Raw genomic sequence first — 19,946 nt, 5'->3', positions numbered from 1 at the left:
GGGGCAAATGGCCTCCAGACCAAGACTGGCCACAGGCAGGGAGGGGGGCCTCCCCACCCCTGGTGCAGACATTTCTGAGCTAGGTGGCACTATGGACTGACTCAGCAGAAGGAAGGACCTTATGCTCTTCTTCTTCCACATGGGTCACCACCACCTGCACAGGACCAGAAAGGAGAAGTGGTCCTCTCTAGCCCAGCTTCCCTCCCTTCCTCCCTCCAGAATCCTTTCCCTGCTGCCAAGGAGCTGCTCCTTGCAGCCGGCACGTCAACAAGCACACCCGCTCTTGGAAAGGTTCTGCTGAGGAGCAGCGTTCCTGGCAGGCCTCCTGGAGTAACGAGCCTTTAATGACCCTCCTGCTCCAGTTAATCAAGACGGAGCTCGGCTGGACGCCACACTCTGGCGGGCAACCCAATCGATGCCGGGGTTCCCAGGCGCACCCACCTGGATGCTGCCTGCCAGCTACAGAAACTTTCTGCCCAAGAGGAAAGGAGAGTTCAGAGAGAGGTGGCTGCAGCCCAAGAGCAGGGAGAGCCTCCGCAAGTGCAGCTTTTCATTTGCTTCATTTTAAAAGAGTTGCAATGGATTGCTGTAACGGCATGGTGTCAGATAGACAGCGCAGTGTAGTAGTTCAGAGTGCTAGATTAGGACTTGGGAGCAAATTTGTCCCCTAAGACAATCCTTCCTCAAAGGGATTGTGATGGTGAAATGAATAGATGGAGAACAATGTACTTTGCCTTGAGCTGCTCTGAAGAAAGGTGGGATATAAACTGACAAATAAACCAAGTATTGGTGCTCTTGACATTTAATTTCCATGGGTGTTAGTACAGTGGTACCTCTGGATACGAACGGGATCCATTCCGGAGCCCCGTTCGCATCCTGAAGCGAACACAACCCGCGTCCGCGGGTCGTGATTTGCCACTCCGCGCATGCTCGTGACGTCATTTTGACCATCTGCGCATGCGCGAGCAGCGAAACCCAGAAGTAATGCGCTACGTTACTTCCGGGTCGCCGTGGAGTGCAGCCCGAAGCTACTTCAACCTGAGGTATGACTGTACAGTGGTACCTCGGGTTACATAAGCTTCAGGTTACATACACATCAGGTTACAGACTCCACTAACCCAGAAATAGTACCTCAGGTTAAGAACTTTGCTTCAGGATGAGAACAGAAATCGTGCTCCAGCGGCGTGGCAGCAGCGGGAGGCCCCATTAACTAAAGTGGTGCTTCAGGTTAAGAACAGTTTCAGGTTAAGAACGGACCTCCGGAACGAATTAAGTACTTAACCCGAAGTACCACTGTATAGCTATTGTTGTGAGCTGGGTGGCAAGTGATCACCAAATCAATGAATAAGTCCCAGGCTAGCCTCCTGCCCTCCTCCTCAGTGGCCTGACCTGCAAAGAGGCAAAGTGGAGATCCAAGGAGAATGGAAAGTCAGGCCAAAGTCTGCTGCTGTGGTGGGTGTGGGGGTGAGGCAGCACCTCCTAATCCTCCTGGCCCACAGCCCCACTTCTTTCCTGCCTGCTTTGGGGAGGGCTGCATCCATCGGCTCCCTGCTGCCCACCCCCTCGGCTTGTGCTGCATCAGCATCAGGGGGGCTTCCTCTGCCCACAAGGCCACTTCAGCCCTTCCAGTGCCTGGAGCATCACAGCTGGAGCTGCCCTGATGCTTCTCCATGTACTTGCAGTTACCCACTAGGCACCACAGCCACGCACGAATGCCCCCATTGTGGCTTTTGCTCCTGGCTCTTGCTTTGCCAAAGAGAACTGGGGTGGGGAGCTGAGCACACAGCCAAGCAGGCTCAGGGAGCAGAGATTTAAAAATGCACGGCATACACAAACAGTGCCATAATATATGGTAATGACAATCCGCAAAGGCAACACACACTGTTCTAATGGGGCACAAGAGGGTTTAATGAGCTACGGCTCCTCTGCTTTCCCTAGCAATGGAATTCAATTAGCAGCCGGGGAAAGCTTGGCTTGCAGGCGACTCCCGTTTGTGACGTGTGGACACCGCGGAGGGCGTATCGGGGAGCTGCATGGACTCCCAGCCTCAGAAACTCCCCACACAAAACTGGGCCTGCAGAGGGAGATGCTGCATGCAGCCGCAGACTGTGCAGAGGAGCCAGAAGGGGTGGGTTGGGGAGGAAGCCTCTCGCAATGGGGGAAAAGCCACCAGCTGGTTTATGAGAACAGAAACAAGCAGCAGCCTCTGGGTGTCACAAGGAATACAAGGGAAAATAAAAATGGCTCTGCGAAAGTCACAAGGGAACAGACTCAAGGTGGGAAATGGAGGGATTCCTTTGGGACTGATGGGCAGAGGAGAATGCTCCTGACAGGTGCCTGGAGAATGTCCTCTGGACAGTGGGCAGCCTCCATACAGCTATTGCTTTGGGGCCACCGCCACCCTGGACCACAGACCTGGGTGACTTGGAGGCACCAAATGGTTTTAGTTTTCCCACACTTTTAATAGGATGATTCATTTCACTTTTACTCTGCCTCCCTGTTCTTTTACTGATGAATAATTACTCCTTTGCTCCTGCTTTGATGATGTTTGCTGGGGTTTTTAAAATGAAAATGTTAACAAACAATTTTTGGTTAGCTGGCTTCCACAGCTGGAGTGGCTAACTGCAGGGTGCATGTGGTCCCCTAGCAGGTTCTTTAAATCTTGACTGCTTCTATGGGTTACCTGCAGTGATGCCATGAAGACAAAACGAGTTTTGTGGCCATGAAGACAAAACGAGTTTAGCGTCTGCCATTTTGGTTTTTTATTTATCAAAAATATCTATCATCTATCTATCTATCTATCTATCTATCTATCTCTGACTGATCTCATAGGTCTCCACTGCAATATTGTGATGCCAACAGGATTTTGTGCCCACCCACACCAGCACCTCCAAATCAGCCCATTTTATTTATTTATTTAAATATATATTACTCACTGGTGCAAGAGGTACTTTCACTGCAATACTACTTTTTTCTTGTCCCCCAGAACTCTCCCAAACCTGCCTCCCCCTTTTAAAAGTCGCCATTCCTGCTGGCCCTCTGCTCTGATTCTGTTATATCAAAATGTGTTTTTACCCCTTTTAGAAATAAGTAGCCACACTCACTTTTACACTTTGGCAGTGCCATTTTGGGCAAGTGGCCCCGGGAAGGTTGATCATGGATCAATGTTGCCCTCAGCCTGAAAGAAGCTAGCTGCCCATTGTGCAATGCCTGCATTTTGCCTTTTCTCTGGGTAGCATGCAGGTAGAGCTTTAGAAAATGGCAAGATGTAAATATTCTAAATTTTGTTAAGAAAAAAGGCAGAGGGGGAGAAGGTCAACAGAAGCAACTTAACCCACAGCACACGAAACCACCCAAGAGCCTGAACGGCTCTGGCATTCCTGCCCCCCGCCAGGCTTGTAACAGCAAGAGAGGCACTGCCTGCTGACAAGCATGAGATGTGATTTAAGGAGCAGGCAAGAGCTGGCATGGATTGGGCAGCGTCCAAGAAGCTGGGGCTGGAAACCAATTCTACTTGCCCCCCCATCTTGATTTGGATGGATGGAGGCATGAAGAGGACAAAGCCACCCTTCATCCCTCCTGGTCTTGAGAAGCTCTGAGGCTCCAGATTGATGCCCACAGTGCCACCTCACAACAGTTCAACACTTCAAGTGGTCCGAAGCAGCAGCCTCCCTTGGGAAAGACGCCTGGCCTTGTCTCTTCGGTGGATGTCCCACCTCCCAAACCCAATTGGTTTGGTAAGCAGATGGTAGCATGATGGGTTGGATCCGGTCTTTTAACAGTGGAGCAGCAAAGGGGACCACATATCAGCCACTACTTTGGGTGGGGTGCTTACGATGCTCCCAAATAACTGACTCATCTGCAATCCGCACACATAACTGCTTTCAGCCTGACTGGTGCAGAGGAGCTCACTATAGAGTACATCCACCACAGCCGTCTCTTCTTCCCTGGCCAGACATGCTGCCCAAACATCAAGTTCCAAATGGCACAGCTATAGCTCCTTTCCTTCCCTATAGGACGCCTTAAGGTCTACCACTCACGTTACACTTTGAATTTGTAAGATCTCCAGTAGTTCTACCAGCAGCAGCAGCTGCCGCCAGAGAGAGAGAGAGAGAGAGAGAGAGAGAGAGAGAGAGAGAGAGAGAGAGACTGTGTGACAGACAGCTGTCTCTGAGTTAGTGACTTGCACGTGGAGGGCAAGCAAGACACTGCCCAGACAACAAAGCAGGAATGCCTTTGGGCACCGAGGAAATTGAGAAGGTTGGCCTTGGTGCTGCTGAACATCCCACATAACACTGGTCTTGAAAGACCTACATTGGCTCTCAGTACGCTTCCGAGCACAATTCAAAGTGTTGGTGCTGACCTTTAAAGCCCTAAACGGTTCTGACCGGACACTGAGGTCCAGCACTGAGGGCCTTCTGGTGGTTCCCTCACTGCAAGAAGTGAAGTTACAGGGAAACAGGCAGGGTGCCTTCTCAGTAGTGGCACCTGCCCTGTGGAACGCCCTCCCACCAGATGTCAAAGCAAAAAACAACTAAGTGGTACCTCGGGTTAAGTACTTAATTCATTCCGGAGTTCCGTTCTTAACCTGAAACTGTTCTTAACCTGAAGCACCACTTTAGCTAATGGGGCCTCCTGCTGCCGCTGCGCCGCCGGAGCACAATTTCTGTTCTCATCCTGAAGCAAAGTTCTTAACCCGAGGTACTATTTCTGGGTTGGTGGAGTCTGTAATCTGAAGTGTATGTAACCTGAAGCGTATGTAACCCGAGGTAGCACTGTATCAGACTTTTAGAAGACATCTGAAGGCAGCCCTGTTTAGAGAAGCTTTTAATGTTTAATAGACTATTGTATTTTAATATTCTGTTGGAAGCCGCCCAGAGTGGCTGAGGAAACCCAGTCAGATGGTTGGGGTATAAATAAATTATTATTATTATTATTATTATTATTATTATTATTATTATTATTATTATTCCCTAGACTATGGTCAACTATTACAGTAGGGAGCTGCACATGTTAATGGACAGAGGGATGAACACCCAGAAAGGAGCCTTTCACTTGTCTGCTTTCCAGGAGAGTTGGGTTTTGCAGCACACTCAGCGAGGTTTCCATTTTGAAACCATGCCAACAATTATGAGGCAACACGGGCCGAAATGGACCAGGCCATTCCCACCGCAAAAGCTCTCTCCGCAAAGGGCACTCGCCAGAGCACTTCCCTTCACACCCGCCAAGCAAAACGTTGTTCTCCTTTCAAGCTCTTCCTTTCTGTGCCTTGTTAACATGATGCAGACAAGAGGCTGATCCCATTTGGTGGGCTGAGATAAGGCGGCTACAAAGGGAATTGTCACAGCTCTGGGTGTTCTTCCATCCTGAGCCCAGGCTGGAACGGCAAGAAAATGGAAACAGCAACAGAGGAAGGGGAAGGAGGGGAAGAGGGTGGGCTTTCTGAAGTGCCAGCTCTGTGATGTTAATTTGATTGCACCCATTTCAGCTTCTTGTCTACACTGATTAGCTGCATTTCACCTGAAGCATGAGATTAATTCAAATTGCATGGAAGCAATCAGTTATGCTTACAGAGCAGTGAGGGCACCTCTCCAGGCACACCCTGCCTTGTGCACCTGCTGACTAGGGGGAGCTCCTGAGCTAGGGAGTGCTGGGCCTGGGCCTTTGCCCAAGAGAGAACAGTCTGCAGGGCACTGCTCAGGTCCCTGTCAAGGGAAATGTGAACTAGGCGGCAGCAGCCCTACGGACCAGACACCTGGAAGGCCAGTCAAAATGGCCCTGGATGCCTTCAGATCCAATGGCTCTCAGGGAAAGCCCTCCCAAGGCAGTGTCCAGAGAAAAAAATAAAACAGTACAATAAAACCACACAGTGCCTAAATGATAAAAGCAACAGCAAAAGGAACATGTAACAAATGAAATCCAGCAACAGGGTCACTCAAAGGCCTGGTCCTCTCATTTACAGCAATCCCATCCATGTTTCCTGAAAAGGCCTGGCCCTCTCATTTATAGCAATCTCATCCATATAACCCTGAAAGGGGTTAAGAAGCCAAGGGCCACTCCTTCCCCTTCCTTGACTTCCTACCTGGATCTTTTACCAAGTAAAAGATGCAAAAGGTCACCTGTTTAGGGACCTATCTCAGCTGCAGCCCCTGCTTTTCATGCACACCAGCCTTCACCTCCCTCTGCCCGCTATCCAGAGAGCCCCATTAAGCAGCTGAAGCTTGTTGTCACAGGATGGCATTTTCCCCACTGCTGCTGAAGGGCCAATTCCTGAACCCAACACCCCTTTCTGCACCTAAGAGGCCTCCCCCAGCCTTTGGGTCCTCCTATCTTCACTACAGCAGCTCTGAGAGAAGCTGGAAACTGCTGACTCTGCCGAGGGTGGCCCAGGCAGAATCCGATCACGAACGAGGTTGCTTAACAACACTTCCAGGCCACCGTGTGGGGAATTAGCAAGACGGCTGCCCTGCCTCCTCTCTGCGCCACCACGATGTAGATTGATTGCCTGCTTTTATTAAGGACAAAGTGTTTTTTGATCGTGTGAGGGAATCAGGTCCCCAAGGGAACAGGAATCAATCCAGCGCTCCATTCCTTGCACATCAACTGCCGGGAGCCCACAGAGGAGAGCTCAAGCTCCGCAAGTGATGATAAAGGAGCTCACAGTGCAAACACAGGCGGCAATCAGAGGATATAGAGGCCGCCAATCTGCCAAGACACGCGGGGCCCACCGCGACAAGCCCTTGGCTCGCAGCCAGAGAGGCAGAGGCAGCTGCCAGCAGACGGAGCACGTTGGCAGAGGCAGCAGTGCAGGGTTCACGTGGAGGGAAGCAGGTAAACTTAGCAAAGAGCCAGTGGGAGGGACAGGGCTGGGTACAAGGAGCTTCCTGGGTTCGAGAAGTCAGGACTGCCAGACAGTGCCGGAAGTGTCCAATGCCAGCCTGACCCTCAGGAGACCAGGGATGGAGTTTCAAAGCCCTACGTTAATCAGATGCCTCCACAGCACCTCAGGGGCAGAAGCAGCCCTCACCCCTTGATGGGCACCAAGGTAGAGTATTGGCACCCATTTTCAACGGAGGGAGAAGGCGATCTCAGGCTGTCCTGCCCAAGGCCAGGCAGAAGACCTGTGGGAGACCTGCATCTATTTGGACTGAGACCCCTGAAAGGTGAACAGGCCCGGCCGGCGTACTCACTTTTCACCGTAAGGAACATGGACTTGCTGATGTCTGTACCGACTCCGTTGCTGGCCTGGCACAGGTAATAGCCGATGTCCTCTTCTAAAACATGCCGAATGAGCAGTGAGCTGTTGGGCAGAATCTGGATGCGGCCAGTGAGGGGGACTGGGTGGTATTGCTGGGGGTTCCCACTGCCTGGGAGAAAAGAGAAGGGTGAGAGATACTGTAAGTGCTTTTGGTTGACCCAGAGATGCCATGGGGGGGCCTCTGGAGATCCTCTGTGCTGTGCCTAGCAGAGCCTGTACAATCTCTCTCACTGGCCCTTAAACATGTCCAACACTGGCAGAGTTGAACACTGTCCCTTGCACATAGCTGTTGCTATACCTGAGGGCAACCCCCAAAGAAGATGTGTTGCAAGGATGGTTTCAATCCCCACCAGTACAGGCTTCCATTAGCAAACCTGTAGGGAGAATGCATGGGGGAAATATCAAAAGGAAATATCCAGCAACGTACCTTTAGCATGTTTCCACATGACTTTGGGAGGGGGGTATCCATCCACAGAGCAGTTCAACACCCCTGCTTTGCCATAGATTCCATCCTGATTGTTGGGTTGGACAACAAAGCGAGGAGGGACTGTGGAGAAGGAGTGCCAGAGATAAGTACCACCAGGAACAGCAAGCTCACCACCCACTGCTGACATGTCTTTCTTTTCTTTTCCTTTCCACATGCACACACACCCTAGTCCCATGCCCTCAAAACTCCTAACTGGTCTGAAAGACAAGATGTAACCACCTCTTGGGCAATGCCTTTTCTGCTTTTGCAGAACTCAACACCTGGGTGACCTTAAGCTTTCAATTTTGAAAAACACCAGAAGAATCCAAAAGCATCTAAGAGGTTAGCAAGTTATTGTGAAGAAGACATCAAGCAATACTCCACTCTCCTCTTTAGTTGGAACATATATGTGTGTATGTACAGAAAGAGGCACCTCTACAGAAGTGTGGAGGAATAAGCCACAGAGTCACCACAAAACTGTTGTCATGTGCTTGGATATGGGAGGGTAGAACCAGAGTTTCCGAAGCACGATAGGTAAGAACATCAGAAGAGCCTGGCCGTAGCTCGACTGGTCCAAGAGGAGCCAATCTAGTCCAATGCTCTGCTCTCACAGTGGCCAACCTGAAGCTTCTTCTTGACTCAGAAGGTTACTAGAGAATAACAATATTGCTGGGTGAATTGGGGCTACTGCTGTTGTTGCCTTCTAACATACCAGAGTTCTGATAATTTGGCATATTTATTTCTCTAGCAAGCTGTAGGTGGCTTGCCTTTAAAAATGAAGTACAGAAAAGCCAGCATGGTTTGCCAAGCTACTCTAACCTGTTTTTGACTGGGTTACTAGCTTAGTGGATGGTAGGAACGTCGTGGACATAATTTATCTTGATTTCAGCCAAACACTTGACAAAGGCCTTACAATATTCTGGCTAGCAAACTGGTTAAATGTGAGCTTAATACTACTGGAGATTTGGGGTTCTATCTTGGGTCTGGCATAAATTCCCCCATTCAGAGTACACATACACCAATCACCCTGCTTGCTAGTTGGGAGTGCATCACCTGCACTCTGAATGGATATTTTACCCCTTTCCCTGAACTTGGTTGACATTTGACCCTGCACAGTAATGGGGGAATGCTTCTCTCTGGGTCACCAGGCTTCCATTTGCAATGCCCCCTGTGGAGAAAAGGATCTGTTCTCCTGCCCTCCATTAATGCTGAGCAAAGCAAGCAGGCATCCCAGCCCAGATCCTGAATTTACAAGCCCAGAAAAAGTTCATCTGGCAGAAAGTTTGAGAAATCCTGATGATGATTTACACCAGCAATAGCCATATCTGCTAGTTGTGGGGGTGTCAGCCATGTCCCCTATCCCCAAATGTGTTAATCCCCTTTATCTGATGAATATGACATGCACTCTGATTGATTGAAAAGAGTCAGGTGCCACTCAAACCTTAAAAACGAGCTGTGTTATGTAGCTTTTTGTCCCTCATGTTCCATCCTCCATCACTGACCATCAGAAAACCTGAAACTGACCAACTATGCTGTGTGATGCATGAGGAGACAAGAAGCCTTTTTGCAAGTAACTAGATTCAAACTAAAAGAGCACATTTTATTTTCATTCTGCTTTGTCCACTTGTCTTCTTCCTTTCCTTCTGTTCTCAGTAAATCTCATATAGGTGGGCTGTTGGGGTCTGAAGTGTGTTTTCCCAGCCTCTAGGATTCTAGTTATCCCTCATGTGCCTGTGTCATTTGATTAATGCTACAGGAGTATAAGGTTGGAGTTGTTAAAGAACAACAGGCTGCTCAGGTCTCTTGCAGGGTAGGGAGGTGGAGGTGGAGAGACAGACAGAGAGAGAGAGAGAGAGAGGGAGAGAGAGAGAGAGAGAGAGAGAGAGAGAGAGAGAGAGAGAGAGAACACATGCTCTGACTGCTAGCTTTGCTCCCTGAGTAAACTGACAGGATCTGGGTGGGAAACATTGAGTGTGTTGTCTCAGGATCTCAGGCACCCTTGAGAAGGTTTCCCTCCCATTTGGGTGCTGTAAACTTGACAGGGAGTGATGGCAGCAATTACCAGGTAGTTAAGATGCCACTGGTCAACACTGCAGGGCTCTTGTGCAGCAGTTGTGCAAGCAAGGGTGCAAGATGGCTCTCCCAGCTTCTCCCCTCTGTTAAATGCCCCCCCCCTTTCTGCTTCGGACATCTGTTATTCACTAAGTAGCTACCAAAAGATAGCTATGATGGTTCCCCCTTGAGAAATCGACACTCCCAGCTCTTCAGGCAGTGAATGGCCTGGCTTATGCAGGCAGTGCATGTCTGGGGCACCAAGGGTTGTGCTTCTGTGCCCTTCGGGAGTCTTTTGCCCTCAGAAGAATGTAAAGAGAGCATATCCTGTTCCCCACCAGACACTGACAGAAAACCCTCTAGCAGGACTTGGAGGAAGCAGAGGCTCACATGTGCGAACACAAGCACAGTTCAGCCCCCAGCAAGTGGCATTCAGGGGCCTGCTGCCTCTGGCCCAGCAGGTTCCATGCAGCCATCATGACTAACAGCTGCTGACAGACCCACCCGCCCGCCTGCCTTCCTTCTCCTCCATGAGTTGTCTAATCCCCTTTTAAAACTGTCTAAACGAGTGGCTAGTGGCCATCACCTCTGGGGCAGCGAGCTGCATAGATCAATTGTGAGGAAGTACTTATTCCCAATTAAAAGGTTCACATTAGCAGCAGGTTCTGAGGAAGACTGCCCTCCCTACCATCCTGGAGAGCCAGTGCTGCCAGCCAGAGCGGAACAAGCTGAGCTAGATGGACAAAGAGCCTGGCCTGGAATAAGGCAAGGGAAACTTCCTGAGCTCATCCTCCACTTCTGCCCCCTCTACTCCAATTGATTTTTTCCATAAAGCTCTATTGGGTCACCTTTTCCTAAACTTCAAAGCCCCAAATGCTGAAGCTCTTCCATACAGGGCAGGTGCTCCAGCTGCCTGATAGTTCTGTCCGCTTTTGTGGGCAGAGAAGCCTCGTGATGCACCTTTGCTCCTCTCCTGCACCACAGAACTGGACTTTTCTTTCCTTCGCTAGGGGACTTAAACCACCACCTTCCACTCAGTTCACGAAGCCAGTTTTCCCACCCCAACTGGCACTTTGTATGGCCCTCACAGCTTTCCACAGGACATTTTCTCCACTCACTTTTGAGATCAGATGGGGAGCACAGCCAAAGAGTGACGATCACCCCGCACTGGGCAATTCTGCCAGTGGCTCCTGAACCTCAGCACATCAAAGCCCAGGGACCAGCTACTCACCTCGAACAATGAGCTGCCGCTCACGGCTGACAGTGGCAGCATCGTTGGTGGCAATGCAAGTGTAGTTGCCGTTGTGCTTGAGGGAGACGCTGGAGATCTGCAGGGAGCTCATGAACTCCTTGCTCTCGATGGTGACGCCGGAGCCGGAAAGGATCACCTGCCCGTCTTTCCTCCACGTGATGCGGATGGGCATGTCACCCGAGGAGACCACGCATGGGATGTACAGGAGCTGGCCGATGGAGGCCGGAGGGAATTCGAAGGGCTGGATGAGAGGTGGGACTGCCAATGAGAGGAGCGCATTGATCACACCTGTTCCCAAACGACCGGGAAGCCAAGAAAAAGGAGATTTCGTCCAGCTCAGCCTCCAAGGAGAACAGAACATAGGCCCAGGAGACTCTGCAAAGCCCTGAGGAATTCCTTACCCTCAGCTCCCCATGTGAAGAAAGAATGAATGTATAAGTCAACTGGCCGTATTTCCTTTCTGTGTGTGTGTGTTTTTAAAAAGGTGGGGAGTGTGGGGAGTGTGACAAGGCTGTAGTGCTGAGTAGTGCCTCTTTCCGGCCACCATCCCAGTGAGCTCAGGACAGATATTTGGACGGCTGGGTGAAGGTGTCTCCTGGTTCACAGAGTGGCCTCTTAGTTTCTTGCACTCCACTAACTCTTCATCACTCCTCTCAAACTCTTTTTTCTCTTTCAGCCTGCAGTACTCACCCACTTGAAAGGGGTTCGACAAGATAAAAGAACGTGGAGCACTTTGAACACTCTTGCCAGGTGAGCAGCAGGCATGCAAAGAGATCAGATCAGCAAAGCAACAGTCGGCTTCCCTCACACCCCATCAGGAAGAGAATTCATTCTCTTCTGCAGCAGCCTTAATACTCCCACTAATGCCATTGCAAAAGGACTTGGAACTGGTTCCTCCAGTGACCAGAATGGCTCTCAGTTGGGAGCCCCAGGAGCCCCCTAGGAATACTAGATGCACTAGATTCCCTCAAAGAAACATTGATGGCAGGCACTCAAGCAAAGTAGGAAGGCAACTCCTAACAAGCAGAGACAACTGGTGGTTCTGCCCAAAGCTTCAAAGTAAGCTGGGGACACTGCCCTCATGGTCATTGGACCAAGAAATATTTGAAGCCCTACCTCAGAAAAATAGGCAGAATCCCCATGCCACTGACTGGGGTGGCCAAAGGGGGTGTGAGGTGAGCCATCTCCTGAAGTAGCAAAGGACAGTTCTTGCTGCTCTTAAGTGCAGGGGGGCGGGGACATCCTGAACAAGCAGCAAAGCAAGCGAATTGAAGGAGCTGAGGATTAGCTACTGACCTGAGTGCAGCGTCGGCAGCAGATGCCACATTTACAACTCAGCCCTGCCAGCCAGTAAATCACTCTTGATCTTTAAGGGGCCCAAACAAACAGAGACGTCTGCTGTGTTAGCCTCCCAGCTTTGGGCGTGGGCTTTCTCACCAGTCCTGCCTCCCCTGCCAACTGAGGTTCTTTCATCCCTGTGCTACTCCAGTAATGAATACTGGTCGCTCCCTTGCCTCTGCTAGTTCCAAAGGCAGGGACTTCCTCCACTGCTCTCCCTTCTGGGAGAGAGGAAGGCAGCCGGGTGCTTTGTCCTTTTGCCCCCCCTCCCACAAAAACCCTCTTCCCTGCAGAACAGCCTTGCACCCTTGCAGCAGTTCGCACAGAGCAAGGGGTTCCCGGGCTTCCAAGCACAGCCTCTGCTCAGCACCATCCTCACTTATGTAAAGATCAGCCTGAAAAGGTTCCTACAATGGGGAAAGAAGGGCAGGAGCAAGTGTCCGAGAAAAGACAACGCCTCATCTGCCTTCTGCAACCAGGGAAGAAACCCCAAAGATTCTGAGAACAAAACTGCCAAGTGCCACCCTGCTGACAACAAAGCTCGCCCTGGAAAAAAGAGGCTCCAGTTGCTGTAGTGAAGGGAGGCAGGCTCTGAAGAATCATTTGTAAGCTAATCTAAGCTCCTTGGAGGAAAACTAGAGGGGGAGCGCTGGGGGGATTTTATTTTATTTTAATAAAAAAACCAAGAACATCTTGGCTGGTTTTCCAGTGTGTAAGCGCAGGCATCGAGGTCTGCTGGCATCAAGACAAAGGAATAGGGAAAGCCCCAATACTCCCACTACCACCTCCCACACACACACATCCAGGCAAGCTGGAGGAGCTGTCAGAGCCACCTCTGGGTCCAGCAGAAGCACCAACCTAAGCAAGAGAGGGCTTGTAAGATCTAAGCCATGCTGCTGCAGCAGCAGCAAGTTCTCACAACAACCAGTGACCTCCCCAGCCCATGCAGCCTCCTGCCTGTCTCCAGGACACTTTGCACCCTTCATAAACTGAGCAGGGCAGCAGCACATGGGAAAGGGAGGCAACATCCACACAGAGCAGACCACCTCGCTCAAGCTACCCTGTTTGCGAACCTTTAAAGAGGGCAGCGCCTGAGATGGAGCTCAATCTCAGCAAGTCACTGGGATGGAAAGGACGGGATTCTCCACTACTGCAATTCATTAGGGCTGATGGCTCCCTGAATGGGGCTGAATAATTGATGGGCTGGAGAAGCTTTTAAGATGTTCTGCGTGCTTGGAAGACAGAGAGGATTATTTTTTTAAGAGCTACACACTGAAAACCGCCAACAAAGGTGCTCTGAGCAAAGGTTAGATGTTTTAATCTGGTATGTTTACACTGTACATTCTGCTCCGCTGCTTGTCAGGGGAAATGGATACTCCAGGGCTGGCGACAGCCTGGGGGAGGGGGCGCACCTGGGCCAGTAACCGAACTAATGTGTGGGCAGGGCAGGAACACAAACCCCACATGGTTCTCTCTGCCCAGCTCACTTGCCTTTATCAGAGAGGGGGGTTCCTCTTCCCTGGGAGACAAAGATGCTCCTTCCATTCCCATCCCCATTCCACCAACCTGGGGCAGCTCAGAAGTGAACCACAAGGTCACACTGCACACAGGGAGGATGGGTCAACACAGACGCCTCTGGCGTGCCAAACAAAAAGACTACTGGAGTAGAGACTGATGGGATGACTCTTCAGCAGGCTGGGTTGCAAAGGAGGGCAACAGAATCAACAGTCTAGCCAAGTGTGCCCAGGTTGCCCAGTCAAATTGCCCTGGGCATTGTTATTTATCTATTATCAGATTTTGATTCCTCCTTCCAAGGAGCTCAGTGCAGCAAACATGGATCTCTTCCACCACTATGCTGGCCTGAGACACATGGACTGGTCCATCACAGTCACCCAGGAAGCTTCACAGCTGCAGGGGAACTGATTCTGGCTTTCCCAGATCCAACCCTCTTAAAGAGTGAGGCCCTTTCAACAGGGCTGTATAGTTTGCGGTTTCCCATTCAGCTGAGCTCCTGGAACACACCCAACAGCAAAGCCTGGAAGAAGCCTCTGTCTTCACTTGCTTACATCTGAGAGGAGGCAGTTCCCTCTCAAAGCCCTCCAGTGCCAGAGAAGGGTTTGGTAGCTGGTTCAAAAGACCAACATCCCACAGCCAACATCTGAGCCTACTTGGCTTGGCCAAGGTCCTGCTGTCTTCAGGCTCCCCTGCACAGCAACACCTGATCCTAGTTTTGAATCCCATCCTTTCAGCTGTGACTGCCTACCAGCAGAGAAGGCACAACCATAGCCGCAGCATGTCCAACTCTCCAGGAGCTGGCTGAGCCATTGCTTGGACTAGAGGGATGTGGACAGCACTGGGAGGGGGCTGGAGATCCACCAGCCCTGCTGTGGCTCCTGCCTCCAGCCACTCACCTTTCACAGTGACATGGACACTCTGGCTGATTGAAAGCTGTGGCTGAATGAGGACACTGCATAGGTACTCCCCTTCATCCATCCCCTTCTGGACATCCATAAGCTTGAGAGTGCCATTTTCAAAGACCACTTGCCGGTGGTTGTCAGGCAGGAGCAGTGAGTCCTTGTACCATTTGATGGAATAATATGGGTAGCCAATCACCCTGCAGTTGATGAAAGTGTCCCTTCCTGCCACGGCTGTAATGTTCTTCATTGCGCGGATGCTGGGGGGGCCTAAAGAGAGGGAGGAGGGGGAGGAAAGGAGCAAGCTAGGTGAATTCCAAAGGCAAAAGGCTTTTGCACGTAGAAGACAGAACTGGAAGCAAGGTTGCTCAGTAATTGCCAGAAGGTGGAGCCTGGGTGGCTGCGTGGAGAACATCACAAAATGACTTTCCATTAAACCTGTACACATCTTCTGAGGGCCCTGCTGGTCCATGGGGCAAAAAGACCCAAACAGTGCCACAGCCCCAACCCTAATACCTTGCAATGTTCAGTTCCGTCTTGAGGGCCCCTTCAGCCAAAGGACTTGGCCCTTCACCATCCTCAGACTCAGAGGATGAGTCCACAGCAATACCTCCAGGCTTACAGAAGTCAAGACCGCATAAGGACCTAAGAAGAGCCTGCCACTGGATCAGGCCAAGGGCCCATCTGGTCCAGCATCCTGTCCTCAAAGTGGTCAACCAGATGCCTGTAGGAAACCTGCAAGCAGAACCTGAGCCCAAGAGAACTCTCCCCTCCTGCAGTGTCTGGCAACTGGTATTTAGAAGCCTATTGTATTTGACTGTGGAGGCAGATCGTGGAGATAGAGCTATCTTCCATGAATTTGTCTAATCCTCTTTCAAAGCCATCCAAATTGGTGGCCATCACAGCCTGTTGAGGAAGCAAGTTCTATAGTTTAACTAGGCCTTGCGTGAAGAATTACTCTCTCTTTTTTTTTATCCGCCCTGAATCTTCTAACATTCAGATTCTCTTGATGAATCACGAGTACTAGCATTAAGAGAGAGGGGTACAAACTTTATCCACTTTGTCCATGGCATGCATAATTGCATAAGCTTCTGTCATGTTACTTCTCACTCACCTTTTCTCTAAACTAAAAAGTCCTGAAAGCTGCAACTTTTCTTCATAGGGGAGCAACTTTAGGGAGGTGGAGCTACCCACACTACACGTCCTCTCAGCAAGCACAAGGGTTTAGTTCCCTGGTGGGATATCTTCCTACCGCTATTTCAGTAGGAGAGACCTTCAGCCAGCAGGGTTCAACTGAAGCTAATAGAGGTCTTGTTTTCCTCTGCCCTCTGCAAAGGACAGCTTCTAAGTGGACTTTTCCTGCCTTGATCTGCCCTTGTATCCCATGCCTGGACTCCCTATCGTGACTATACTTTATTGACTTGGTTTCTCCTGGCATATTATTACTTGACTTCATCAGTTGCTACCAGCTTCCCTTGTGAGACTCAAGTGCCCACAGAACAGGATGCACAGCATGATATGGACATGTTCTCTTACAGTGATCTCCTATTTTCCCAGCATATAGAAACTTACTTGTTGCTGGAAAGGGTATAATCTGCCCTTTCCACCCACCGTATCTGCCCAAAGTGACCTTGAGTTCTATGGAGAATATGGAGAACTCACAGTGGAGCCTGCCAGGATATGCCCTCAATAATTCCTTGGTTAGGAAAAGTTGGGCTTTGATTAGTTCTTTTTTTTATTACCAGTGTCTGTTGAGTTCTTTAATGACCAAGAAATCTGCCACTGTGCTTACAGAGCCCTTTAAATATGTTTTAGGATACTTTGTTTAATTTATATAGCTGCCAATCAATAAATATTCTCTAGCTGCCTTCAAAGTAATATTAAATAAACTTTGAATAATAGTTAAAATCAATAATAAAAGTCAGCAAAAAAACTTCCTTACAATAGAGGTAGCAGAAAGCAACTTAAAGCTTGGATTTAAAATACACTTGATGAATAAAAACTTGACACTGAAAAGACCATGGAGAAGGTGCCAGGCAAGCCTCTCTGGGGAGGCTAATCCATATCAGAGGTGAAAAAGGCCTTTTCCTTGAGTCACCTGCTCCATTTCATCTGGTCAGGATCAGGGCCTCCAAAGAGGCTGTTAAGGTTTGGGTAAGTGTTTGCCAGAGGCAGCAACATTTTGTGTAATCTGGTCCTAAACCAGGCTTCCTCAACCTCGGCACTCCAGATGTTTTTGGCCTACAACTCCCATGATCCCTAGCTAGCAGGACCAGTGGTCAGGGATTATGGGAATTATAGTCTCAAAACATCTGGAGGGCCAAGGTTGAGGAAGCCTGTCCTAGGCTATCTAGGGCTTTCCCTGCCATCTCTCTAGATCCCTTTGCCTTCCTGGAGCTTCCATAACTTGTAACATGTCAAAATATAAAATCACCAATATATATGCTGGGATCCCTGCAAAACTGTCCTGGTGGCCAGGAGTTCCACCATCCTCTAGCAACACTTTACTCTGTGAACTGCTGAATTGTCTTGTTGCCAAACAACACTGCAGAGAAAATAAAAGGGGTGGTGGGTGGGGGTGGGGAGCCACAAAGAACAAAGGGGACATTCTACCAAACCAGAACCAAAACCCAATGCAAGAAGAACCTATTCTGATATTTAAAAGTAGACAGGCACCTCTTACGTTTATTCGCGCTTGGTATTCGGCGCTGCCCACCGAGTTCCGCGCGGCACAACGGTACACCCCTCCATCCTTGATCTGCGGGCTTGTCACGTTCATGTGGCTGACGGTGGTGCCATCTGACATGGTGTACTGGTTGGTGCGGTGGCTGCTGTCCCTCTGAATGGGCTCGTCATCCAGTGCCCAAGTGACCGTGGGCGGAGGGGCCCCCTTGGCAGCGCACATCAAGGAGAACTGTTCGCCTGGGTTCACCACCTTTTCACTGAAGGATGAGATGATCCGGGGGGTCCCATCTAAGAGAGGCCCACGACAGGGGGAGGGAGTTTAGAGGAAGGGGTGAGGGCAAGTCTGAGCACCCATTTTCCCTCCCAACCACATATCTGCAGCGACAGGAAAGCTGGAGAATTCTAGCCAAGTTGAGTAGGTCAAATCCTGCAACCTTGGCCAAGGCCTGTGTGGGAGCTCCAGCCACCACATTTTGCAGTGGATTATCTCAGGGAATTCTCCCTCTCTTCCCCTCCCTACATTTGACCCTCAAGTAGGAGAAGAGGGAAAGCACTGCAGTTCAGTGCTAGAGCTACTGCTCTGCATGCGGAAGGTCCCACATTTAAGCCCTGGCAGCATCTCGAGGTAGGGCTGGGAGGGACCCATGCCTGAAACCCTGGAGAAACACTGACAAGTCAGTGCAGTGTAGACAATACTGAGTTAGATGGGACATCTTCCTATGTTCCTAAGCGTGCTATGGAGTTCCTGGAGCGATGTCCTATACATCACCTGCCAGGTGCAGAAATGCGCAGGCCCTGCTTGCCGATTGGCTGCCTTCTTCTAGCACTCCATAGCTATAAGAACATACAAGCAGCTGTACTGCTGGATTGGACCTAAGGGGGACCACCTAGTCCAGTGGCCATCAGGAAGCTTGCAAGCAGAGTTTGAATGCAATAGACCTCTCAAACGGTTGCTCCAGGTCGGCCACCATAAAACACAACTTCTGAAAGAGGGTGCCTATCAACTTGAGGACTACAGTGGTACCTCGGGATGCGAACGGGATCCGTTCCAGAGCCCCGTTCGCAACCCGAACAGAACGTAAGACATGACAGCATGTCTGCATGTGTGCGGGTCGCGTTTTGCCACTTCCATGCATGCACGTGACGTCATTTTGACTGCGCATGCGCGAGCGGCGAAACCCGGAAGTAACGTGCTCTGTTACTTCCGGGTCACCGCAGCGCGCAACCCAAAAGCGCTCAACCTGAAGCGTATTTATCCCAAGCTATGACTGTAGTAGCAAGCGACAGACCTCCAAGTTTCTTCCATGCCTAACAGCCCCTTTATAATCATCTAAGCCTGTGGCCCCCACTACATCTCATGACAGTGAATGCCAAAGTTTAGCTATATGCTCCTGCTGTGTGAATAAGTCCTCCCTTTTGATTCTTCCCATAATCTCTGGACATTCCACTTCACTGGCTGGACCTAGTTGTGGCAGCTGCAGAAAACTTCCTCTCTGCCCACTCTCTACACACCTTCTGTAGTGTTACACACCCTTATGATGCCCCCCAAATACTTATAAACCCTTAGAGAATTTCAGTAGGATTGGGGGACATAAAATTAGCATGGTTAAATCAATATATCTAAATAGAAATCTGAGGAGGAAAGAGACTTAAATACTTCTAAGAAAGCTAACTTGAATATGTTGGAGTTTAACTTCCTTGTTGTTGTTTAGTCATTTAGTCGTGTCTGACTCTTCGTGACCCCATAGACCAGAGCACGCCAGGCACTCCTGTCTTCCACTGCCTCCCGCAGTTTGGTCAAACTCATACTGGTAGCTTCGAGAACACTTCCTACTTCCTACCTAGGAGCTACTTTGATATGTTCATCCACAGCAAAACATGGAATCAGGCAGCCAACCTGCCAGGAGAGAATCCCCTTGCCCACTTGCCCGCTCTCATTCTCTCTCTCTCTCACACACACACCCCAGTATGTCAAGGATACTGAAACCACCAAGGGGCCAAACTCACCCTCCAGCACAATGATGGCAAAGTCCTGAGCAGTTTGAGCCTTCCTGCTGGCAAAGCATTGATAGGCTCCTGAATGGCTCTTCTGGGCAGCTGTGATGAGCAGTGTTTCATTGTTGATTCCCCGGATGGAGATGAAGTCATCTGGTGCCACCAGCTCTGTGTTGCGATACCAGCGGAGAGTATATTCTGGTGAGCCCAAGAGCGTGCACGAGAGGATGACGGTGCTCCCAATGCCGGTCTTCAGCTTCTTTGGTGTGAGGGTGACGTGCAGAGGGTCTGCGGGAAAAGCAGGGTCCATGCTCAGAGCAGCTAGCCGACACCATGCAGAGTAAGCAGCCATCCCACCAATGGCCCACAGCACCACCTCTCCAACATTTACCACAATGCAAGGCTCACAGAGACGCCAACACAGGGTAGGATTGAAAAGACAGCAGTCCTCAAGGCAAGTACCAGCCGTTTATTGCTTGGTGCTAG

The 19,946-nt window shown here is 50.2% G+C and overlaps 1 protein-coding gene across 3 annotated transcripts in view; it reads right to left on the bottom strand.

Moving 5' to 3' along the window:
* Nucleotides 1-19,946, bottom strand: part of DSCAML1 (DS cell adhesion molecule like 1) — a 169,037-nt gene that overhangs the window by 33,247 nt on the left and 115,844 nt on the right. For 2 of the 3 annotated variants that reach the window (XM_083588260.1, XM_083588259.1), the window contains exons 6-11: nucleotides 19,473-19,748; nucleotides 17,457-17,753; nucleotides 14,778-15,050; nucleotides 11,008-11,286; nucleotides 7,686-7,805; nucleotides 7,191-7,367 (exon numbers count right to left, since the gene is read on the bottom strand). In XM_083588260.1, the coding sequence (XP_083444386.1) occupies nucleotides 7,191-7,367; nucleotides 7,686-7,805; nucleotides 11,008-11,286; nucleotides 14,778-15,050; nucleotides 17,457-17,753; nucleotides 19,473-19,748 (1,422 nt within the window). Of the gene's footprint in view, nucleotides 1-7,190; nucleotides 7,368-7,685; nucleotides 7,806-11,007; nucleotides 11,287-14,777; nucleotides 15,051-17,456; nucleotides 17,754-19,472; nucleotides 19,749-19,946 lie in introns of those variants that run through there. The other variant, XM_083588261.1, reaches the window with a different exon arrangement.

This window comes from Podarcis filfolensis, assembly GCF_964270895.1.
Source record: "Podarcis filfolensis genome assembly, chromosome: 15".
Classification (NCBI taxonomy): Eukaryota; Metazoa; Chordata; class Lepidosauria; order Squamata; family Lacertidae; genus Podarcis; species Podarcis filfolensis.
Note: the sequence above shows the minus strand (reverse complement) of the source record. Positions and strands in the feature narration are given on the sequence as shown.